The sequence below is a fragment of the Globicephala melas genome, chromosome 12 (assembly GCF_963455315.2).
Source record: "Globicephala melas chromosome 12, mGloMel1.2, whole genome shotgun sequence".
NCBI classification, from domain to species: domain Eukaryota; kingdom Metazoa; phylum Chordata; class Mammalia; order Artiodactyla; family Delphinidae; genus Globicephala; species Globicephala melas.
Window position 1 is genome coordinate 77,130,363 of NC_083325.1, and position 25,939 is coordinate 77,156,301.

The 25,939-nt window shown below is 45.4% G+C and overlaps 1 protein-coding gene across 1 annotated transcript; it reads right to left on the reverse strand.

Moving 5' to 3' along the window:
• Positions 1 to 5,742: 5,742 nt before the first annotated feature.
• Positions 5,743 to 6,309, reverse strand: MSGN1 (mesogenin 1). The gene has a single exon (XM_060309303.1). It carries the CDS (start codon positions 6,307 to 6,309, stop codon positions 5,743 to 5,745), a length of 567 nt encoding a protein of 188 aa, XP_060165286.1.
• Positions 6,310 to 25,939: the final 19,630 nt, after the last annotated feature.

Genomic DNA, 25,939 nt, shown 5'->3' on the forward strand with positions numbered 1-25,939 from the left:
AGTAGTTATTTCTTCATTCATAAGGGGTTAAAATAGTTATTTCGTGCAAAGTACTTAGAACGGTGCCTTACCCAGAGTAAACACACAATAAGTATTCGTTGTTGTGCCATTATTATTAATATTATGATTGCCATTTTCCATTTTTTCATTTTGCACCCAAAAGAAACTGAAGGAAATGATGCATAAACTGTAGTCCGTGGGAACAAGTACTTCTGAAATCTGATCTGTGATCCCTTTGGAGGCATACAAAAGCCCCAAGTTTGTTACCAAACTCCCATACTTTTCTCACATTCCAGTCTATGAGAGAGAGAGAAAGAATGACCATGCTCTATATCATGTGGGAGGAGAGTAGAAAAGGTATCACAGTTTAAAATATGCCCTGATCTCTGTACATCCTATAAAGTTGCTTGAACATGCAAATGCAAACCTTCTTCAAATGAGAGCATAGACTAGTGGGAGAGGCTTGAATGCGGAGACTTTGCTGTGTCTTATTTTGTTCCCGGCTGCATTTCCGGCACCTGGAGCTTAGTCTTGTCAAAACAATGAGTCAAGCAGCCCTGGGTGGAATCCTGAGCCCTGCATCAATTATGTGACCTTGCGCAAGGTGACTTGGCTTCTCTGAGCCTGTGTCTTTATTTGCAAAATGGGCTAATATTAGTGATCTCCTATTGTTGGCTGTTAAGGGTAAAAGAGAAAAAGTATATTGAGTCTTTGCCCCTGAGACTGACACCTCAGATGATGAATCTACAACTACTGGGAAGAGTTGGGAAGAGCCTGTGCGGTGCCTTCTAAACTCTCCTCCCTCCTGCACAGCCCTGACCTCCAGCCCTGCTGGGCTCCCCACTTAACTTAATGAAGAGAAGTAGAAGTCAATAGAGTTTATATGAGAAAGAACTTAATGGGAGACTCTGCTAAGGAAAGGAGAGTCAATAGCCCCAACCCCAAGAGACAAACAAATAAGTGTGCTTTCTCCCCAGGCTTCTCAGAAGATTTTTGCTTTCTTCCTCCTCAGGGTTGGGACTTTCTGGAACCAAAATAATAAGAGCAAATCCATCCAGCGCTGCTCTAAGAGGCACTGCTTAGTCTTCAGTATTTCATTGCAAGGTAGAGGTTATCTTGGCTTCCCAGCAGGAGGACAAGAGGTGTTTGCCAAGCTCTTGCTGCCTTCAAGCCAGCTTGGACTGCGCCCACAGGGGTCAAGGCCCAGGTCCAGTCTCCTTGCTGCAGCCTGGAGCCTGTATGGGAATCAAACAACGCCTCAGGGGAGTCACATAACATACTAAGCTACTGTAATGAGAGCTCAGAGCGGCAGCTCCAAAACTCACTTGCATATGCATCTTCTTTTGCTGTTGTTTTTTTTTAAGATGTCCTAAAGTAAGGGTAATTCTGTCGACTTGTCAGTTTGCTGAGGCTCTCTCCCACCCCAGCTCTGACCTCTCTCCCAATTAGCTGATGCGGCCTAAACCACAAGAAGAACAAAGAAACCTCAGCCTGGTGTGAATTGTGGAACATTTTATTGAACACAAATGAACAGCAGAAGTCAGGTTTCTCTGTGGATTAAGAAGGACTCTAGGCGCCAGCAAGGAGGTGAAAGGAATTTTGGAGGAAATGTTTGGGGCAGAGGCAGAAGTTCAAAGGGAAATAGTTTAGAGGACAAGATGAAGAGCCCTTTCAGAAATGCTTCAGACAGTAAAAGAAATGAGGGCCCCAGAGATGGCGAGGCAGAGACAAAGCTGAGAAGTCTGGGCGTGAGCATTTGCCGAGAAACTCTCTGTCTGCTCAGCCCAGGGCACACAGAGTCGCCTGGAGGAAACGGCAGCGCGATTCTGCAGGAGGGGCCCGAGCTTTGGAGTTAGAGCTGAACTCACCCGCTGCCAACTAGCCAACCACGTGCCCGCAGCTAATCGCGTGGCTTTACACCATTTAGCTGTCCTAAACCTTCGTTTCCTCATCCTCAAAACGGGACTGATAACGTCCACCCCCAGGGGCGGTTAGGAGGATTACATGAAATTATGAGTGTGAAAACTCTGACCACAACACGGTGGATGCCCACAAACTGTGGTTCCCTAGCCAAGCACCAGAAATAACTTAATCTTGAGCTAGGCTTGAGCCAACTGCTTTTAACTGCTTTCTAGAGGAATCAGGGACCCGGTCCAGCTAGCTATCCTCCCCACTCCGGAGATGACTTCACTGGGGATTACTGCGGAGTTGAATGCTGACGTGCAGCTGCCTCTCCTGGTGACGGCCTGCCAGGGCTGCAGGTGGTGACGGTAAGACCAGGGAACTGTCACCTACTCCAGGCTTTCCACATGCCTCCCCTCTGAGGAGGACCTTCGGAGTCCTGAGGGCAAGCCCACCTAGTAGTTGAGTTGGTGGCTTTCCAGAATTTTTTGAAACTAAAGATAGGACCTCCTAACCCATCCACAGTATTTTGTCCCCAGGGCAACCAAAATTATTCAAGCGATGTATAAACCATGCTTAAAGCTTGAGCTTGAAAAAATCAAAAGCTGGGCTTCCCTGGTGGCGCAGTGGTTGAGAGTCCACCTGCCAATGCAGGGGACACGGGTTCGTGCCCCGGTCCGGGAGGATCCCACGTGCCGTGGAGCGGCTGGGCCCGTGAGCCATGGCCGCTGGGCCTGCGTGTCCGGAGCCTGTGCTCCACAACGGGAGAGGCCACAACAGTGAAAGGCCTGCGTACCGCAAAAAAAAAAAAAAGAAAAAATCAAAAGCCAAGCACATTTGGGTTCCACTCTCTTTAAAATGGCAAGGAAAATACCAGCTGGTCTAGACGCTGATGAAAGGCTGAACACTCCCTTTCCCATATTATTATCCTCTCTAATTCTCTTCCCCCGACACATGAAACATCACACACACACACACACACACACACACACACACAAAGGAACAAATACACACACATCTGCACACACACACATGCTCACGTGAACACCTGTACATGCACAGGGTGGAATCCCTTGAAGAAAATCTTGATATTATTCAACATTTTCTAGTTTCTCCTCTAAGGCATCAACAAGAAATACATCAGAAGTAGACAAAGATCTGTATACATAGGATGACATTTTAGCAGCTCTTCCCCACTGTCACCCACCACCCCTCATGACAAGTTATACTTATTTTGCAGTTATAAGAAGATTAATCAGAAATAAAGTTAGATTCCTTCTTTGCACTATGGACAAAAATAAATTGCAGGTATATTAAAGATCCATTTATAAATATTAAAATATTTGAAAAATCAAAATATTTGGATAGCCTTGGAACTGGGAGAAGTTAAGCAAAGGGAAGAAACACAGAAGCCATTAAAAAAAAGAGGAGAGATTTGATCATATACAAATGAAAAGCTTCAAAGAACAAAAGATATCAGAATCAAAATCATAAATATAAGATACCATACACAAAGATGATAACAAAATGAGAAACTGGAAGGAAAATCTTCAATACGTACAGTGTGCAAAGAAATCTCCCAAATTCTTAACAAGATAAATAACCCAATAGAAAACTGGCAAAGGACATACACTGGCGAGTTATAGAAGAACCAAAATGAACAGCAGTCACAAAAAGATTTTAAAAGGTGAGCCATCTCAGATTGTACACAGGGAAATTAAAATTAACACAAGAACAGCAGAACCCTTTTTTAATCCATTGAAAATTTCAGAAGATTGATAATATCCAGGGACAACGTGGACCAGCTGCTTCTGTCCCATAATGTTGGGCAAGTGTAAATAACTACGAACTTTTCTACACCTAACTGTATCTATTTAAATTTAAAGTGTGCAAGCACACAAGTCTGATCCAGGAATCCCATTTCTGGGAAATTTTCAAGCTAATGATAATATCAGTGGATAAAGCTAGTTGTCCGTGATGTTTGTTAACAGCAGTTTTTGGTAATAAAAAACTGAAAAAACCCTAAATTTCATTCAAAAGGTGATTAATTAAACAAATTGTGTTTAGCATAGCATACCTGCGCTATGGAACATTGTTTGAACCTCTACTTTCCCCTATATTTTTCACGTGTGACTTAGGGCAAGTCTGTGCTTCAATTTCCTCATCTATAAAATCAAAGAAATAATGGTACTTACAATACGGATTTATTTGTGTTAAACTGGAAGGACTTTTACTATATATTGCTAAGTAAAAAAAAAGCAATTTTCAGAATTCAAGGTATTCTTAAAAAATGTATATACACCTATATTTATTTGTATACGTTTGTATCAGCAAAGAAAGTGGAGAAGTTATATATTAAATTGTGAACACACCTACTGCCTTTGTAATTTGTTATTAAAAACAAGAAAAAAACCAGTAGAAAAAATGACAGGAGACAATTCACCAAAAAAAAAAAAAAAAAAGCAGCTGGTTAATAACAATTGGGAGAAAAATTCAGCCCTAAAAAAGCCTACTAGGGCTTCCCTGGTGGCGCAGTGGTTGAGAGTCCGCCTGCTGATGCAGGTGCATGCCGGGAAGATCCCACATGCCATGGAGCTGCTGGACCCGTGAGCCATGGCCGCTGAGCCTGCGCGTCCGGAGCCTGTGCTCCGCAACGGGAGAGGCCACAACAGTGCGAGGCCCGCGTACCACACACACACAAAAAAGACTACTAGTTTCTGAGGAACTCCTTAATTCCAAGCCTCCTTTTCAATGACGTGTGCCATCAGATCAGCCAAGCTGAGGGCGCTACAGTCACCACCCTAAGATGAGGTACTGGGAAGAGGGGGTGTGTTTGTGCGGGCGTGCATGTGAGGTGATTTGGGGGGTGTAGGAGAAGGAGCTATGGCTAAAGAAATAAATCCCTTTGGAGGGTTAGACAGAGACTTGAGTTCTAATCCTGACCCTTTCACTTATCTCTAGACTCAAACTAGAGTTTTGGGCCAATCTCTTCATTTGAGAAATGAGTAAGTGAAGGGATTCAGTGAGGTCATATTCACACCCGGCCTGGCTCAGGGAGAGCCCACCCTCCCAGCTCTATTCAAGCCCCGGCTGTGATGCTGAGTCTTCCCCCTTTTCCTCCTCTGGCTCCAAAAGCCCTGTAAAGCCTCCTTTTCTTTCCCTTAAGAGAGAAGGGGCTGGTCTTTAAACTCTCCAGTCTGTCTTAATGTAGTCTGTCTGCCTGTGAGTTTCTATTTACCATGTCACTAATTTCTTCTGCATTTAAGTGATTTTGTTCCCTGCAAAAGCAAAGGCCTGATTTTAGTCACACACACACACACACACACACGCACACGAACAAAATAAAACAGGAGCGCTGTAGCCCTTTACTTGACACTAATCTTTCTAAGTAAGAATCCAGGTGTCACCCTGGATCCCGTACAAAATACAGGTTTAGTTAGCAACAGAAAGAAAGCTACCCCCCCCCCAAAATGGCAGGAGAAGATTAATTGTAACAATTTTACACGATTGAAAAAATACATTTGAAATCACTGACCCTTTAAAATACCTCGAACAGACAGAAAAGGGTAAAGCCAACTGTCTCTTTGCAAAGGGCAAGTCTCTTGAGAAATGGTGGGAAAACTGGAAGCAAAAGTACCTGCTGACTGTCAGTTAAGTGTTCTGGTGGTCCTGACTAGTCCAGTGGGAATTCCCTTAGAACTTTTCAGACAACAAGGTCACCACGCTCACTGTATAACGATAACCAGGTGCTGTTGTGCCGTGAGGTGGTCCAGGTCTTTAAAGGTCCTCTGCCCCCACCCAGGGGGCTGGGTGGTAAGTCCCTGAGTCCCTGGGCCGAGCTCAGGTGCTCTGGGCCCCGCTGTTGAGAAGGTCTGTGAGTTCTCCGATGTACTTGATGGTGTACTTCAGCGTCTGGATCTTGGTGAGCGGCTGGCTCCTTTGGCTGTAGACAGGTGGCAGGTAATTCCGGAGGGTGTGCAGGGCATCGGCCAAGGTCCTCATCCGGAGCTTCTCCCTCTCGCTGGCCTTCCGTCTCCGCTGAACAGACATCCTGACTTTGGTGCCCTTCGGGGTTTTGGGGCCACCAGCACCCTGCAGATAGGCAGGCTGGAAAGCTAACATATCATAGCCCACCTCCACCAGGCCGCCAGTCCCAAGGCCGCCGCAGTCATCGCCGCCCCCATTGTTGGCACCTCCACGCCCACAGGACAGCCCAGCCACAGCCGGACAAGGAGAAGAATAGGACTCCAGCGATGGGGCCGGAGAGAGGCTCTGGGTGGGAGAGGCCTGGGTCAGCTCAAAGGGCCCTGCCCTGTCTTTCCAGTCCCAGGAGGACAGCAGGCCAGGGCTGTCGGAGGAGTCCAAGCCATCTTCGAGGCTGAGGAAGGTCTCACGCAGGCTGTCCATGCCTGCGACACAACTGCAGAGAGAACGACTCCGTGGCAAGTGAGAAGGAAAGTTCTGCCGCCCGGCCAGGGCAGAGGTCTCTTTTATGATGGTCAGGGAGAAGTGCTGAAGTGGGAACGAGGGCCGGGTAGAGGGAGTTCAAAGGAGAAACCAAGGACCAAGATGGAGAATGAACTCTTCAGGTGTCACTTTCTCCTCATTGATAATTAGCATCTTCCAGCTAAAATGTCTTTAAACAGAAAGGCCTCTGAGAGAAGAAAAAAGGAATTATCTTGTTGTAACTAAACCAATTAAAGCTGCATAACTAGACTTAGCATGTCCTGTGGAACTCATTAATGAGGGAGCGAAGAAAAACAAACCTAGGGCAATCTGCAGCAAGGAAGTGGTGGTGAGGGGCCTGGTGGAGAGGTGCAGAGTGCCCCAGAGGGGCCACGACCGCTTAGAGATTTCGGAGCAGAGGGGGTGCAATGCTGGAGAAGCGGTGTGCTCTAGGGACAAGGTAACCCCTCTGAGCTTGGATTCTTCATTTGTCAAACGCAGACAACGGCTCTTACTGCATGCGGCTCTTGGGAGGAGGGAACACAGGCACACCTTGGACGCCCGTTTCCTCCTCTCCTTCCTCTTTAGCAAATTTCCTTGGGTTTTGCAGAGTGCAGACAAGCCCCCAGCATTCCTACACCGAGAATGACAAAAGCCAACAGCTCCAGTAAACCCAGAGCCATAATGAGCAGGAAATATCCTTCGAGAAGCTTAAAGCCCTAGCTTTAACTGAGCAGTTTGGGATTTCCCCCAGCAAACAGACACGGGGAAACAGAAAGCTCCTTTAGGGCAGGGAAGTTTGGAAAGTACCTGGCATTTAGCCTTCTGAAGGTCTTTTGAATATCCAGAGTCACACCTTGTTTTTTGAAATGTATAGAGGAAGTGTGAAATTAACTAGGGAGCCTGTTTTCCCCACCATAGCTCCAAATGCCGCTGAATGTGTTAAGTTGGATGGTCTTGCTAGTTTGCTTCACTTCCTAATGCTGGGAGAGATAGACCCTGTGCTTTGGAAAGGGGGTCTCAGATTCCCCATTTGTCCCACAAATGCAACTTATTCTCTGTGCCACTAATTCCAGAAATTAGTAGGAACATCAGACTCACAGTGAGTTACATTTCATATTAATGTGTCCTTTAACATGGTTATTAAAGTCCCTTTGCAGTTACCGAAAAGAAATGTCAATGGTGTAATTAGAACATTTGTGGTATTTTTTAATTAGCTTGGCTCAGGGGGAAAATAGCTCAAGCAGGTAATCTGTGGAAGAATGCTCTTAATTTTGCCATTTACTAAAAGACCCTAAGCCGTATCTTGAAGAATAATAACGTTAATGAAACATAATAAATGTAATAAATGACTTCTCCTTTCCCTTCTCCTCTTTCTCTCCCTTCAACTCTTATTGGAAAGCCTAGAATCTGTTGATTCTATTCAAGGAATTTTATATATTGTTATAACTAACCTTTATCTAAAAAAAGAACAAAACACACTTTACAGATAAAAATACTGAGGCTCTAAGAGCTTAAAAGAACCAGTAAAGATTTCCCTGGTAGGAAGTGGTAGTACCACTAGGAAGTGGTTGACCCAAGATCCCTCTGAAGACCCCAAAGCCCACCTTAAAAAAAAAAAAAAACCCTTTGGTTTCGGTAGAGGCAGGTGACGTGACTGTGACTCGGAGAGAAGGGTAGTCTCAGCAGACCTCAGGTGGATGTGGTGGTCCCCGTCACCGTGGGCTTTCAGGCCTTGTATTCTAAACCACGTAAGACCATTTCTGCTTCCAGACGCCATCATATTTTTCCCTCTCTAAAGCTTCTTTCTAAAATTGCTGGTTTCTTAAACTTCTATTTTCGGAAATTTCATTTTCTAAATGAGACAATATCTGTCAAATCCTTGGTATACATAGACACTTAATACATGTAGGTTTTGTTCTCGTTGTTACTGTATGTGCACGGTCAAATTAACCAGTACCAGAACGACTTACTGGGTTCTGACTCCTCTCTCCCCTGACCCTGGTCACCCAGAAACCTGCTCTTACAACAAGGAAAACTGCCTGGTTTCCATGTTTGTCAATGTAGACTCTCACTCTGGTAAGAAACAAACCAGAACCAGACTTGCATTTACCCCGCAATGAAGCATTTCCACCCTCAGAGGAAAATGGAGGCCCAGGACAGCCTAACGCTGTTAGCACGCGAAGGCCTATAGCTGAGCACATGCCAGTTGGTGCTTTTCTATCTGCATTGAGGACCAGGCCACAGAAAGTGGACAAGACTAAACTGGACCCAGTAAAGCCTCGTTGACAGTGTGGTGTAGCGGGAATATGCGCTAGAGTTCACCCTCCTTTAGACCAAATGACTCACCCCCTCAGGGCCTGAGGATTTTAATTTGTAAAAGGAGGATAATAGCATCTGTTCTACTTTGCAAAGAGCACCTGTAAAATGAGGAGTGTAGACCGGAGGATCGTTAAAACCCCATCCAGCTTTAAAATGCGGTGCAACACGTTACTGTGTGAACATGGTACTTGATCGGAAGTAACCCATGATCACACCCATGAAGGGACTTAGAGACTACTGAGTCCATCCTTTTAGTTGCATTCTGGAGACGACAATGACTCGGTCAGTGTCACACCGAAAGGCTGTGGCAAAGATGGGAATAGAAAAGCCAAAGTTGCCTGACTCCCAGAGCTGTCATGTTTCTTCCCTTGAAGCTAATACAGATTAAGTGATAGATAAGCTTTCATATCAGTCAGAATGCATAGTTCCCACAGTACTGAGTTATTGGAATAAATATTTTAATATGAACTTAAATGTCATTCATTCAAAACAATTTATAAGCTATTGTGACTATGATTGTAACACATTAAAAAGAAGTCTCCAAACCCAAGGCATTCTCCTGAGAGGACTTTAAAATTTCCTGGTCCTCTTTTCCAAAGAGTCACATACGGGTACAGATTGTCTCAGCTTTCAGATCCCAGGTTGTTACAGTAAACTCTTCACTGTAGTTATACCCATAGAGAAGGACCCAGGATTTGCTACACAGATTAATGAGTGGTTTGGTGTCTAATTTTCAGAATGACAAGCTTCTAAGGGAATGAAATGACAGTCATGGCCCCAATAACAGTCATGACAGAGGCATGGACAACTGGGCATGTCACACTAGCCGGAGGTGATTGTAAACTTTGTATCTAAGGGCCAGGTAGAGCCACTTCCAGGAAATTGACAATAGTACTCAAAGAATCAACTGGAAACAGGAGGCACTAGGCTGCTTCAGTGCTGGAGTCTGAAACTACCAGTGGTCCCATAGCACTGCGAGCCCATAAGGCCTCTCGGCACCAAGCTAGGAAAATGCAGAGCTTGGACCTATTCCAGCGCCACTGACCTCTGGCCAAGCACCTCTTTGCAGGGCTCAACCCCACAAATGGTGGCCCTGGGAGCCCTCTGTGGTGTGTCTCCTTTGCAATATTAGCATTTTTTTAGTACTCTAGTGGCTGTTCAGACATTGGTGGACAGATGGAATGTGGTACTGTTACAAGAATGCAGCCATTGGAGTCAGACTAACCTTACATTGGCTCCTGAGTCATTGTGACCTTGGACGTGTTCATGCATCTCTCTTAGCTTCCGCTTTTGTCTGTAGAATTGAAATACTGATACTGACCTCACAGAGACCACACCTTCACCCTGTCTACACGTGGTATGCTGCATGTATGCCGAAAAGCTTAAAACTGTGCTCGGTCAATTTGTGATGGCTCGAGTCAAGAGAAGAGCCGCAGTACCTGTAGTCACACATGCATCTCTCCCATTTTCTTTGACCTCAAGTCACCTCTGCTTAGAAATCAAAATTCCCTCCTTCAAATGCAACCTGATAGATAGATAGATAGATAGATAGATAGATAGATAGATAATTTTAGATGAAACCAATTTAGACAGAGTTCTTTACCAAAGAACAATGGTTACCCTGGGTGGGTGGTCAGAGTCGATCAGCCTCCAGTGCTGATGGAGGATGCATTACCTAATAAAGGGGTGCATTACCTATAGATAATTTAGAAACAATGATAAGCTGACTAAAAGTTGGTCTGTGTTTTATCACTGCTATGTAGTGTCAATTCCAAACAATGACAATAATAAAATGACTACTCTGTGCTGGGGTTGCCCACTGCCACCACCACCCCATCCGTGGTACCACTGCCAAAGAGAACTTTAAATTTAGCCCAGCAGTTTGGAACTGCGACCCGGGGCACCTGGGTTCTGACCCTACTCTACTGTGGAACATTGAGTGACTCGTTCATTTATGGACCTTGCCTTCCTTGTGTGAAAATTTGGACCGTCCTGTATACCTTGTTGCTAGAAAGTTAAGAAGATTGAAAACTGAAGCTTCCCTTTGGAAAATGTAAAGGGCTATAGGAATATGTTCTGATATTTCCAAGATTAACAAAAATAACTACTTTACCTATAAAATCAATATTGCCATATGCTCTGTAACAGCAGATAAAGCAGCACGGACAGTGGCACTTTAAAGCCTATCTCCTGAGAAATAGTGCTGCCACCAGACCCTGGAGAAGCAGCAAGGCTGAGGGTCTGTTTCCCTTGTGACTTCCTGGATCCCTGTACACGTGAGGCAGTCGGTGTGGGCCATCGGCTCAAGGCAGTGGGAAGGCTCAGATGGATTGCAACCTCCCAGGATGCTGCAGAAAAGCCTTCAATAAATAAGAATCTGGTCAGTAACCAAAAAAAAATCCAAGCCTGGAGTCTAGTTAAAATGTGAGTTAACTCTGTTGAATTCCTGTTGTGTGCAGAGAATGAGATTCATCTATTTTATTTTGCTTTTTAATTTTTGGCCACTCCATGAGACTTGCGGAACCCCAGTTCCCCAACCAGGGATCAAACCCGTGCCCTTGGCATTGAAAGCTTGGAGTCTTAGCTTCCGGACCACCAGGGAATTCCCTACACTCATCTGTTTTAGATTCACTAGTTCATCTTAATTTTCATAGCAATTCTGTAGGGTAGAGGTTATAAACCACCCTCTAAAGATGAGGAAGCCCGGGTTCAGAAAGAGACCCAGCAAACACAGCGAGAAGACAGAAAAGGCAGGATGCAACCTAAGGGCACAAAGGCCAAGTCCCAGGCTCCTTCCACTACACACACTGCCGCCCAGAAGAAATCATCCATGTGATGTAGTCATGGGAGCATCTACAAGATGCGAGGCTTGGGTCACATCCCATCTCCTCCGTTCTTAGAAATTCTCCCTTCTCCGATGGACAGACAGTACGAAGCTTTGACTCCATTCATTCACTACTAACACTTAGTGCCTGATGTTCTAGTTATCTAGTCACATAAGTCTAACTTACTTTTCCAATTACATCGCCGTTCCTTGAAGGTATGGATGATTATGTTGCCAGGTCTTAGCATGGCACAGGGAGCTGAGAAGGAATCAGGGATTAGCCTGTGGGTTTTAATTTGCTACGTGCTGCATACCAAGTACTGCGCTGGGTGCGGAGGACAGAAAGTTAAATTTAAAAACTTTTTTTCTTTGTGTTGCTGAGAGTATTGAGGGTGGAGATAGAGAAGTAAAAATACTTATAAAACCACGTGTAAGTGCTATGATAAATTGAATCATAGGGCACCACCTGCACAACTGTATGTGGCAGCCCTGGGAGCCCTCTGTGTCCCCATTGCCATATTAGCACCCATAGTACTTCAGTGGCTGTCCAAACACTGGTGGATGGCTAGAAAGTGATATTAGCGTCAAGAGGAGAGCCATCGGAGGCAGACTAAACCTGGGTCAAATCTTAGAAATAGTTGTACACAGATGAGGCCACAATAAAGAATCTGGAGGGTTTTCTGTAAGGTATGACGTCTGCAGCCTTGCTTTTTAAGTAACATTCCTGTGGGTTCTTAAAAGGCTGTTCCTTTAAAAGTAGAGCTCTTTTAACAAGGTGAAAGTTTGGAGGAGAGCATTCTAGCCATTGCTTGATGGTTAGACCTAGCATGAATTGTGCAAGAAACTACCAGTCATTCCATGGTCCCAGGGGGTCAATTGGAGCTGGAGAGGAGAGCCTTGTTCACAATGATAAGGCACTTGGAGTTTATCTTGTAGATGACAGGAGCTTGTAGTCATCACGATGAAATTTAAGCAGAGGCCGGATCTGGCCAGCAGAACCCTAGAGCCATCACTCCAGCTGCTTGTGGAGGACGTGTTTGAGTGGAACATGCCTGGAGGCCAAGGCTGCACCAGGTCTTATTCTAGGTGCTTAACAGAGGTCAACTCACATTAATCCTCGAAACGACCCTATGAAGTATATGCCATGATCATCACCAATCCTCTTTGACTAATATTAGAAATTGAGGCACAGTTTGCAGCAACACAGATGGACCTCGAGATTATCACACTAAAGCGAAGTAAGTCACAAAGACAAATACCATATGATATCACTTATATGTGGAATCTAAAATATGACACAAATGAACGTATCTACGAAACAGAAATATTCACAGATATAGAGAACAGACTTGTGGTTGCCAAGGAGGAGGGGAGGAGGGGAGAGAGGGGTTGGGAGTTTGGGATTAGCAGATGCAAACTATTATCTATAGGATAAACAACAAGGTCCTACTGTATAGCCCAAAGAACTATATTCAACATTCCGTGATAAACCATAATGGAAAAGAATATGAGAAAGAATACATATATGTATAACTGAATCACTTTGCTGTACAGCAGAAATTAACACAACATTGTAAATCAACTATACTTCAATAACATATGTTTTTCAGAATAGAAATTGAGGCACAGAGGGGTTAAGTAATTTGTCCGGGACCCCACACCTAATGACTGGTAGCCCTAAGATTCGACCCTAAGCAGGCTGCCTTGGGTCCAGACTTTTAACCACTGGCCAGAACACCAGAGAAGAATTAGAGACATCAGCATGATGGTCCCTGTAGTGCCCTTGAAGCCAGAACCCAAGCTTGAACTTCAACTCTGTAAATACGAGAAGCCTGATTGAATGGTACCATTCAATCATGTAGACAATACAGGGCGCCTGAGATTGGCACTGTAGGGGCTAAAAACACGAAGTAGGTTTAGACTTGCTGTCCTTACTCCTAAATTAGATGTTAACATAAGATAGGCACTCCTCTCTGCCATGTTAGTGAACAGGCATAATTCTTACAGTCTAAAAGGAGTGTCAGGTGTGCGTGCGTGTGTGTGTGTGTGAAGCACTCCCTTTCTTGGCCATACACAGTTATCCCAGGGATGAAACAATAATAATAAATGTATTTAGTGCTAAGTGCTTTGTATGGTTTATTCCATTTAAATCTTACAAAAAATCCTTTAAAGAAAAAACTGGGGCTTAGAGAAGTTGAAAAAGTGGCCCAAAGTCACAAGATTAACCCGTGGAGGAGACACGGTCAAGACCCAGGCAGTCTGACTCCGAAGCACCGAGCTCCAGGAAGTGACTTTACATCTTGAGGGAAGAGGCAGGTGAGGGAGGGGTTTGGAAGTCCCCTTGGAGCCTGTTGGAAGGTTTGCCACTGTTTTCCAACTTTGGGTTTGCAGTTCCAAAATAAAGGCCTCTGTCACCCCATACCACTTTCTACTTAGACTTAGGTCACAAAATTATCTTTATCAAGCAGGTATGGGTGATATGTAGACATATTTTCCTATAATTGAAATTTTTAGAAAGAATTCTTTTTGTATAGATAAAACACTTTTATGTATATACGTCAATCACAGCAGCAATAACACCTTTTTTCTAAAGCTAGTTTTTTAAATTTTATTTATTTGTTTGTTTGTTTTGCGGTACGCGGGCCTCTCACTGTTGTGGCCTCTCCCGTTGCGGAGCACAGGCTCCGGACACGCAGGTTCAGCAGACATGGCTCACGGGCCCAGCTGCTCCACGGCACATGGGATCTTCCTGGACCGGGGCACGAACCCATGTCCCCTGCATTGGCAGGAGGACTCTCAACCACTGCACCACCAGGGAAGCCCCTAGTTTTTTTTTTAAGAGATGCTTTTCTTTTGTAAGTCACCAATGTCTTTTTTATTTTTATCTGTTTATTTAAATTTATTTATTTTATTTATTTATTTTTGGCTGTGTTGGATCTTCATTGCTGTGCGCGGGCTTCTCTAGTTGCGGCAGGCAGGGGCTACTCTTAGTTGCGGTGCACGGGCTTCTCATTGCGGCAGCTTCTCTTGTGGAGCATGGGCTCTAGGCACGCGGGATTCAGTAGTTGTGGCTCGCGGGCTTAGTTGCTCCACAGCATGTGGGATCTTCCCAGACCAGGGCTCGAACTCGTGTCCCCTGCATTGGCAGGCGGATTCTTAATCACTGAGCCACCAAGGAAGTCCAATAACACCTATTTTGAAGACTTACAACACTTACTCTGTGCTAGGTGTTGCCTACACTCTCACGTAATCCTCGATACAATCCAGTGAAGTAGGCATCATCCTCAGTTTACAAGAGAGGATGCAAAGCTCAGATGCTCAGGACCTCACCCAAGGTTCACAGGACCCAGCGTCCCCTTTGGAGACCCAGCCTTACCCAACACCTGTGCAGCAGACACCCCCGGAGCCACAGCCCAGTCACGCAGCCACTTCCAGCCCTCACTGCCTCTAGGCCTGTGCTTGGCACGCCGACACTCAGTGGGCCCTGGTTTCAAAAGCTGTCTTTGGCCTTTGGGGTCTACACACTCCCCGGACCTTTGTATAATCCACAGTCCCTTATCCTAGCCACAGCCCCACAGAACCCCACTGTCCACGCTAGCTCCTGGCCTTTCCGCTGGCAAGGGACACAGACGGTGCTTGAACACAGTTGGGACTAAGTTAAAAACCTGGACCGTTTGCCCTATCTCACAACCTTAGCGCCCAGCTCACATTTGGATAATAGATACTTCTCATGGGGCAGAGGGTGTGTGTGTGTGTGTGTGTGTGTGTGTGTGTGTCTGGGTGTGTGTTTAAAGAAAACACTTAAGTGCAATGTGGTATCTTCCTATGCCCTTGAGCTGGTAAAGAGAAATAAAAGTAGCAGTTTCCTAGTTGGTTACTGACGCAGCCTCCTGGGCTGTGAAGCCTGTGAGCGTTCTAGCGAAGCCAGTGATGGTTCTTCCCAGCATCGCTTTCACGTCACTGCCATCACTCTCTCTACAAACTAGGAAAATAATAAAAGTTTCTGGCTCTCATGATTTGAGTTTGAGGCTCATTGGAAAGCCAAAGGGTAATCTTTTTGTTTTCGTCTTCTTAAAAATAAATTGCAAAGCATTGTGCAATGTGCACATCGATGACTTTCACCAGCTGAGTATTTAAACGAGGACAAAGTAGCAGGAAAAAAAATAGGAATGAAATCCTATGGCTGACTTCGTAGGAGAGATGAGAGACAGAAGATAAATAGGCTAAACTGCAGAAATCCTTTAGGACAGAAAGAGAAAAGCCTGCAGACTTCTCAAGCAGTTCCTGAGGAGGATTTCCTCACCTGAAACCATGTTTATCTCCATCCCCTTGGCTAAGCGGTGTCACAAGGTAGAGTAGCACCCTTGCTCCCAAAAGTTTCTAAGATTTCTTTGTCCTCAAGCGCTTGCATGACCTGAGCTCAAGGTCCTCACTCACCAACCCACTCCACAGACAAGTGCTGGGTGAATTTTCTTGGCCGAATGAATGTAGGTGGAGGCCAAGGCAGTGTGGCTTTCTCTTAAAAAAAGCCTTAAAAAGGCTATTCCCAAATAGCCATGTCCCTGTGGGGTCCCTACAGTTTCTTTTTTTTTTTTTTAATAAATTTATTTATTTTATTTTTGGCTGCGTTGGGTCTTCGTTACTGTGCACGGGCTTTCTCTAGTTGCGGTGAGCGGGGGCTGCTCTTCGTTGCGGTGCGCGGGCTTCTCGTTGCGGTGGCTTCTCTTGTTGCGGAGCACGGGCTCTAGGCACGTGGGATTCAGTAGTTGTGGCACGCGGGCTCCGTAGTTGTGGCTTGCGGGCTCTACAGCACAGAGCTCAGTAGTTGTGGCGCAGGGGCTTAGTTGCTCCGTGGCATGTGGGATCTTCCCTGACCAGGGATCGAACCCGTGTCCCCTGCATTGGCAGGCAGATTCTGAACCACTGGGTCACCAGGGAAGCCCCATCCCTATGGTTTCTAATCAGAATATGAGCCACCTTCTCTTTTGAATATATGACTAAATGTGTTCATTTGGGATAAATACCCAGTCACCATGTCTGCACAAAATGGGCAGTTCGGTGGAGGACAGGAAGGTAGCAGAGAGGGGCATGTGATGTGTGGGGCGGAGGAACATCAGAGCAGGGGAAGAGGGTAATAAATAGAGGAAGTGAAGCTAATTCTCCCTTGAGAGGAGCAGGGCAGAATGTGTCAGGTTTTCCTATTGCAAGGGAATATGAGCCGTTCGTCTTGTTTCAAAAATCTCATGTCAATATTTAGTCCACAAATAGCCTGGGGTTTTCCACACAAGGAAGGAGAGGCAGCTTTGAGAGCTTCACCACTGATTGTTCAGCACCAGTCTAGCAAGATTCCAAAAAAAAAAAAAAAAATCTCATGTGTTACATTTACACCTACTCCCCCTTTTAAGTTGGATTCTTTATTACCACTGGTATTTGGGGTGGCATTTTAATACCCATGTCAAAAAAGTTGAAAGCAATTTGCACTGAGGCTGTTCTCTAAGGATTTCCCTCTGTTTTTATCAGCCTGAGCAGCAGAAAAGTGCAGTTTCTTCTTTAGTCGTTGCCAATACCAATGACTAAGATGCCAAAACTCCTGGTATTAAATGAATACTCAATGTTTTTAGCAAGCTATCTGTGTAATGAGTCTGCTCATTTTCAGAAACTCTGGCCCCTCCTTTGGACCATTTTCAATTCAGACTTCCATATTTGCAAGTTAATTGACACCTAAAAGGCAGATACAAGGCAAAGAACAAACGTGGGAAAATATTTCCAACAAATATGACTCAAAAGGATATTGCTATGAAGAACTCATACAGACAAGAAAAACACAAGCTTGCCTTTGGGGAGATGAACAAGGGCATAAATAAACAGCTCACAAAAGAAGTACCCAGCGGCTAACAAACGCAGAAGAAAATGTTCACCTCACTTAATCAAAGACATGCAAATGCAGCAACAAGGCGAGGCCATTTTTCACCTCCCAAATGGGCAAAGTTGGCAAGAGGGTGAGGAAACGGTCCCTCCCACACACTGCTTGTGGGAGGGTAAACTGGTTAGATTTTTTTTATATTTTAAAGTCTGCAGAATGCATTTGAGATTTAAAAGTCTCTTTGACACGTGAACTTTATTCTATAGAACTAAATCAAGCTGCAGTCAAATATTTATGGGCAAGAAAGTTCATCATAGTATTATGAGAGTAAAAAATTAGAAACAACCTCAACATCTAATAAGAAAGCAGTGATTACATAAATTATGTCCTCTCCATATGATGGCATACTATATAGTGGATAAAAACCATATTTATGAAGAACATGTAATATAGGAACTATAATTTAATATTAGAATTGTAAAGCAAGATATATGAAATTAATACTTTGATACAATTACATTTTTTTTTAATAGAAAAAGACTAAGTGTTTGAGTGGTTACTTCTGGTAATAGGAATTGAGGGTAAGTTTTCTTCGTTCATCTTTCTTCTTGAGGGGTAGTCTAGTGTCATGGTTAGAAAGTGTAGACTCTGCAGCTAGGCTTCCTAGGTCCAAACTTTGACTTGTCTACTTTTGTAACTATATGATCCTAAGCAGGTAACTTAATCTCTCTGCATCTCAGTTTCTCTATTTGTAGTACGGGAATCATAACAGCACCTACTTCACAGGATTGCTGTGAAGATTAATACATGGAAAGAAATTTCAATTTTTTGTAGTTGCTATTATAAAGTAACTATACTTTATAGTTGTCAGTATTCTCTAAGTTTCAAAAAATTATTAATTTAAAAATTAGAATTTTCAAAGCAGTGACTAGGCAAGGCTGGCCTGAGTAGGTCCATGTATAGTGTACAGTACAAAGACTTGAGGACCACAGTTGCCCTCAAGTTGAATCAAAGCAACTGGATAGTCCACTTATTTAAAAAGAAAGAAAGAAAAGACAAAGTCGGAAGGAGGGAGGGAAAGAAGGAAGGAAGAAAGGGCCAGGGCAGCCGGGGGAACAGCAGGGAGGACAGTGGGTGTGGGAAGGTGGATGGTCCAGCTGCTACTCCCATTAAAAATACAAAAAAGGAGCATCGAAAGTGAAATAATCACAAAGTGAAAATATATCCTCCAACAGCCCCTGAGATCCCCACAGGGGAAAGGAAGGGAGGAAGGGAGGGAGGGAGGGAGGGACTCTGTCAAGACACTAGGACATCAACTAGTAGGATGTGCTAAGGTTGCTGAGTCCTTTCTGGGGCTCCACGTTTAGCACGCATGGCACATAGCTCACATGCACACCTCCCACACTTCCATGACAACAAGAAGAACCTGGGGAGAGAGGAAGAATTATTTTGAAAAGAAGATTCCTAGGCCCCTCTCCTGAAGCTCTGATTTGATGAGTCTAGGCTGGAGCCCAGTAATCTCTTTTTTTAATAAGCAGGGAAGCTGGGAATTGCTCACTTGGACAGAGAGAAGACCTCCAGGGCTCCAAGAGCTACTGAGCCTGGCTCCAGAAAGCCAAGAGCATGTCCAGTGCAAGCCCTTTGTCTAGATTGTTGGAGAGAGATAAACCCTTGGAGGCAGGGAGGAGGACTGAGTGACCTCCCAGGCTTGACATTTTCATGCTATTAAAATCTCTTCTGATAACATCTCTGCCTGTCATTTAAGGCCATCCATGTTCTGGCTCATCCTGACCATCCCAACTTTCCATCCCCCTGGTCCTCAGGCACATTCTCTGCCCCATTCCAGGATGGCCCTACTTTGTCAGTAGACCACATTTTCTTCTCTCGCCCTTCGCCTGGGCTGTGTCCCTCACCCAAATCTCTCTCTCTCTCCCTTAACCTCTCAGATTCTACCAGTCCCTCTGCGGGGCCAAGTGTCTTCTCCAGAAACCTCTATGATTTCTCCACTCCTCAGAGACCATGTATACGGACAGCCCAATTCAGAAGTTTATTATACTGACAGCCCATTCAGAAGTTTATTATTATTCAGAAGTGTATTATATTGTTTAATAATTTTTCACTTGTTAAAATCAGAAACAAGGACCTTAATAATACCTAATACAAGAATATTGCCTTATAACATGTAAAAGATTTTCATATCTATTATATCTTTGGAGCTTCACAAACAACATGACGAGGTGGGTAATATTATCATCACCATCAGAGACTTGAGGAAACTAAGGTTTAGAGAGGCTTTTTGAGCTTGCCTTCAGTCAAACGACCAATAAGTGGCAGAAGTAAGAAACTGTGCCACTGGTGAAAGGAATAGGGGATCCCCCATATGAAAACTTGAGATGTGGGGTGTTCACGAATGGCTCTCTTTGTTGTCTAGAGCTGGGGAGGGCTAAGACATCAGGCATTAAAGAACAGCTGCATTTCGGGGCTGAGCCGGTGTCATCCACAGGCTCAAATGGTGGGTTCATTATTGCAGCTGTTGCTGCTTTAGGGAGCCAGACAGCTGTTACCAGGAGGTGAATTCAAAGAGAACAGAGGAAATGGAATCCTGTGAAAATAACTGTGCCTGTGTGTACGTGCTGGTGTTCTCCCTTCTCGCAGCTCAAAACGTCCTAAAGATTTAATCTAATTACTCCTTGTAGGAAGACCAGCCTTGGCAAGCACAAGCGAGAAAGCCAGGCAGAGAGAAGGTAAGTGTCTTAAACTAGCCTTTCCTGGACATTCTTAGGAACGGAAAGCCGAGGCTTTGAGGACTGCACAACTTTTCAGTCATCAGCATTTGTGATCAGCTCTGCAGAAGGGTGATCTTGGCAGAGCCGGGGAGCCCTGGGAGTGTCTGTGCTAAGGAACAGACAGTGGGGTTGGAGATGAGTTTCCCACTCCCCCTCTCCCTCCCCTCCCATCCCTTCCCCACGTTGCAAGCTGTTGTCATCTTATGGATCTTAGCAACATTTTCCAATGTTTTGGAGACTGTGCCTGCTGATAAGCCCTTGGTCTGTTTTCTCTTTTGATATTCTTACTGTCCAGCTTACTTCTCACTAAAGTTTCTTATTCCCTTCTCACCTGTCTCTTTCCTTCAGTTTGGACTTTCCCTTCTCACTCTCCTTAGAAGACAGGCTGCTCGTCCCATTGTTATACATGGGCTGGTGTAGCTTTCCTGCCTGGGGTGAGTGGTGCAATCCCATTGCCTCTCCAGAGGCAAAGTGTTTTTTCTGGTCTACTCTACCAGTCAACCCCGTGGTGGTGGCCTCTATTGTGTTAATAGTGGGTGCTACATGGGCTAACACAAGGCTATCCTCCTATGGTACAGTCCACTGGACTAGACTGTAAGCTGAACACTAAGAGGACAGGCTTCCTTTCTTCTAATTACCCTCAGATGCCCATCACTTACTGCAGTAATCATATGTATTCAGTGCCCACTTGCTTGAAAATATCCATTTCTCTACGCTTTTAAACTCATTTTTCTAAACTCATTTTTCTAAACTCATTTTTCTGTCCTGTTTTATGTTGGGTTGAATTTTTAAATCATTATGAAATTTTATGGGGCACTTTCCATATATTTTGACTAGAACTTTATCTCCTGGTTTAAGCAGTACACAGCCCTAGGGAGTAGGGACTGTTAGTACCCGTATTTCACAGTGAAAAACCTGTGGCTAAAAGAGGAAAAGTAACCTGCTGGAAGTCACATGCTCGTGGGCCAAGATCTTAACCATTTGTTACAGTGCTTTGCATAAAACACCGAAAAGCCCTTCTAGGAAGTGTACAAATTAACAGTTCTAATACGATAGATGTTCCAAATAAATGGGTGGGCTGGCATTTGGAGAACGGGGTGTTCCTCTCCAAAGGCCGGACTCTTGCTACCATATCCCAAGCCTCACCTAGGAACGATACGGTCCAACCAAGGGTTTGTTCTTCCTTAGATGCCTGGTTGAAACTTACTACACTGCTAGTGACAAGCAGCTTGGAGGGAGTGGGCGGGTGTACCGAACTCCAGTCCCTGTACCTCTATACATGGATTATTTGAACTCAGAGGATCTAGGGAAAGGGGCTTGAACTCTGATTTCCTCAGGGCATAGCTGTTTCCTGGGAAGCTATGATCATGTATCTGTAGGCACTGGCTTGGAGGTAATTCCTTTTGGAGAGAAGTGGTAGCCCGTTCTCTTAACTGACCCAACTATGAGTGAATTATGAGGTAAGCCAGTGAACTTTCTTGGGAAGCCTGTGGCCAAGGTATAAACGGGCTCAATGTGTTTTCAGAAGTCATCTTTGCTGAGAACACGTTCTTGCTGCAGCTCTTTTTTAGAGACTTAACTGACCACATACACCTCAATCCAATCCTCTGGCAGGTGGTGTTCTTCAGGCAGCTCAAGGTAACCTGAAGAAGGAGACTGAACATATGGTTCAGAGCCCCCATCACCCGATTCTGCTAGGTTGGATCCCGCAGTGCAGGATGGAGAAATTACCCTGGTATCTACCCCTTGGGATCCACTGCCTTTTTCTGCTCCCTTTGATGAATGCCCTGTTCCCCCAGGTTTCTCCCAATACTCAGTCCTCTTAAATGAAACCTGCTCTGGATAGCTTTCCCTTTTCCGGATGTACCCGTTAACCACTCTCATCTACAGAGATACTGTGCCTTAAAGCAAACAAACAAACACACACAAAGCCAAAGGATCTGGTCCAGGAGGAATTTGTATTTGAATGGACTCAGACTCTTTCTAAGCTCCTATACTGGGTCCGGGGAAAGACTCTGCTTCTGAAGACCCAGAGGCAAAGTCACAGACCTGCCCTCAAAGAACCAGGACTGTGCTACCCAGTATGGCCTCCACTTGCCACATGTGGCCACATGTAGCACTTGAAATGCAAGCAAAGCTGAAATGAGATCTAAGTGTCATATACACACCAGATTTCAAATACTCAGTGTGATTTTAAAAATCTCGTTGATGAGTTTTATATTACTACTTGTTGAAATGACATTTTGGGTATATTGAGTTAAATCAAACATGCTATTAAAATTAATTTTACCTATTTATTTCCATTAAGCAAAATATGGCTACTAGAAAATTAAAGATTATGTATGCGACTGGCATTATATTTTCATCGCACAGCACTGGTGGACAAATGTCATATGAGGAGTGGGTCATGCTATAAAGTGTCATTAAAGACACTGGAAATGTGCCATGGAGGAGAGAGAGGGGGAGATAATAAACTTCAGATGGACATCCCAGGAAGGCTTCCTGAAAAAAGTGACATCAGAACTGGGTTTTAAAATGAGATTATAGGGGAAAGGCCTGGAGGCATCCACACCAGATCTAGGATGGGAATTTTTTTTGTGTGTGTGGTACACGGGCCTCTCACTGTTGTGGCCTCTCCCGTTGCGGAGCACAGGCTCCGGACGTGCAGGCTCAGCGGCCATGGCTCACGGGCCCAGCCGCTCTGTGGCCTGTGGGATCTTCCCGGCATGCACCTGCATCAGGCAGGTGGACTCTCATCCACTGCGCCACCAGGGAAGCCCTAGGATGGGAATTTTTGATCTCAGCTGGCTGGAGGACTGAAACAGATGTTGTGGTGCTAGAGTCCTCCTAAAGTTGCCAAATCTGGTTGCCCATCCAAAATACCTGGCGGTTTTAAAAGAGCGCAGGTTCCTGGGATCACCGCAAACCTTCTGAACCAGAGTTCAAGGGTGTGAGGCCCAGACATCCATATTTCACAAAGCTCCATGGGTCCTCCCCCCGCAGCTTGAGGATTCCAGTCTGGGAAGCTGCATTTGGAAATGCCAGGTGCAAATGATCAACTCTGGGCCTCTGGGAGGCCAGCTGTGGTGGGCCTCCCATAATCCATGGCTAGAGGCAGCCTTGGCACCTTCTGTTCTCGTTATATGTCATTCGGGGAGAAGCCCCTGAAAAACAGAGCTCGAAAAAACAGCTCATGTCCCGAGTGGGTCTGCTGGTTTCCCCTCGTGGGAGCCAAAGTGGAGGTCTCTGTAGGCTTGTTCTCCTCCCTGTTACCACGTGAGGAACTTGTTGAGTGGCTCCTGCCTGCACAGTGACCAGCCTCTGCCAGAGCAGTGATTTCAGAAGAAAAAAAAAAACTCTGCAGGCTAATATTTGATCACTCTGGGCAATGTGTCATAAACTTTCAAAAGCTCTTTATAGCTGCAGCAGATTAAAAGAAGGAGATAGAATGAGAGTAAAGGGGAGAGAGACAGACAGAAAGAGAGGGAGAGAGAGAGAGAAATTCATTAACCTTATCGTGCTACGGTGAATGGATCTGTGCCTCAAACAACATTATTTTCCTTCTTTTCTTTCTTTAGCCTCTACGTCTTTCTCTGATCTACAGCAGTGTTTCTCTAAGTGTGATCCAAAGACCACCTGATTCGGAATCTATGGTGGTGGGGTCCAACAGCTTGTTTGTACAACAGACTCTTCAGACAAGTCCTAAGAAGGCTGAATTTGAGAACTATTGGTCTGGAGGTTTGCAATCCCCAGGGTACTCACCTGGCACCTCTTCCAGTCCATGCCATCCCAAGGTGTTTCCCTTGTCAATGCTGTCAGCCTTGTTTGTCCTGCCCTCTCTCATTTCCACCCAAGTGCAGCCTTGGGGACTACCCTTGAGCTATGCACAGTGTCACTTAGTGTCACTCTTATTGGGCCAACAGAGCAATGGTCTCCTTCATGGGGTTATCACCAAGCCAGCATTGCTCTCACAAACTCACTCCCAGGTCAGTTAATTCATTCAACTTGCAACCCACATTTCCCAAGTACTGTATCTATTATGCACCAGAAACCCCACTACACTCTGGAGACACACAAGGAACCAGACGAGGTCCCCGGACCAGGATGCTCTCTCTCTAGAACAGAGGTCAGCAGTGTGATAGACGTCAGAGATGGGCTTCAGGGTGTCAAATATAGCACGCAATAATAATCATGTATGTTCTCATGTAAAGTTTACTGGTAAGTAAAAGTTTTCAAAAAGTTTTATATGTTTGGGCTTCCCTGGTGGCGCAGTGGTTGAGAGTCCGCCTGCCGATGCAGGGGACGTGGGTTCGTGCCCGGGTCCGGGAAGATCCCACATGCCGCGGAGCAGCTGGGCCCGTGAGCCATGGCCGCTGAGCCTGTGCATCTGGAGCCTGTGCTCCGCAGCGGGAGAGGCCACAACAGTGAGAGGCCCGCGTACAGCAAAAAAAAAAAAAAAAAAAAAAAAAAGTTTTATATGTTTGGCATAACTGAAAAAGGGCTAAGAGCTACTGGATGGATTGATAACAATGTTGAGTGCTTTCTGAAAAGAGAAAATATCATCACTGGCAAGCTAGCAAATGTTATCACTGCAAGCTAGCAAAATGATGCCAAATCAGGGCCATCAGTAACACGGTCATTAGCAGGTCATCTCTTTCCTCCAGAATGGGTGATACCAAGATGCAGAAAAGTTGCCTTACGTACTGAGGTCAAAAGTGTCCCCGGTCGCACAACTAAATGCCACCAATGACAGTCTATCTTCCTGATAGTTACGTGTGGGTGTATCTCATTTCTGAGGAGAGTGGAGATTAGCCTGGATGGATGGCCAAGAAAAATGTTTTGGGAGACATGGGTTGTGAGTTGTACCTTAAGAGCAGCTGGGGCTGAGCCAGGGCTTGCTGGGTAAGATTTGAAGCCGCTGGACCAGCGTCATCTCCTACCCATGTTGTTCTGAACATTGGGACCCACAGCTGCAGAGTCAGTGCGAGTATTCAGAAAAGAGCTCTCTTAGGAGCAGCCCAATCCGCACCAGAACCCACCCCGTGCTCAGGAATGGAGAGCTCTGCTTCTGTAGCCATTCTTCCTGGAGAGGAGCTGTCCCAGGAGCCTCTGCCATGGCATCTATCTGGAGAGAGCAGAGAGGATGCCTCAGACCCCCCGTCTGACCCGCAGCTCAGCACAACACGATCCAGAGGCGTTTACAGGAACTGCAGTGGGGGAAGGGAAGACGCGTCCCCTCTCAGGATCGGGAGACAGGATGGGGAGAGAAGGTGGGGAAGCTGCGGCTTGAGCTTTGAACCTGATCTCTCAACCTCGACAGGAAGACTTGGCACTAGCGACAACTTTCTTATGGCTCCCAGTTTGGCACTTCTAAGGCCTCCTCTTTGAGGGTGGGGGATGGATTTTTCCAAGGAGGAAGGGAACTTGCAGAACCTTCTGATTTGTAGCAGACAGTCTCAGAAAGTCTGGGGAGAGGCTGCAAGTAGGCAAGTGGTCCTTGTTTCCAGGGGAGGCCTTACTGGTCAAAAGACCACCCAGGTGGTGGTTGGTGAACACCAGGTAACCTTAGTCTAGATTTGACTTCCCAAGAAATCCACGAAATGATGGCATTCATCTCTGTCCTGTTGCTGTTTGCTCTGAATTCAGCACAGGAGCAGCCAGGATGCTGTCTGGGCTCCTCAGCACATCCCACCGCCTGCCGTGGAAAGGAAGGCTCTGTACAGTCCTACCATCGCCTGGGTTCAGATCCCACTTCCACTAGTTACTCGTTGTGGAACCTTCAGTCAGTTATTTCTC

What these genes read in the sequence shown, in the direction of transcription:
- MSGN1 (XM_060309303.1), bottom strand. Translation starts at nt 6,309, where the DNA reads ATGGACAGCCTGCGTGAGACCTTCCTCAGCCTCGAAGATGGCTTGGAC.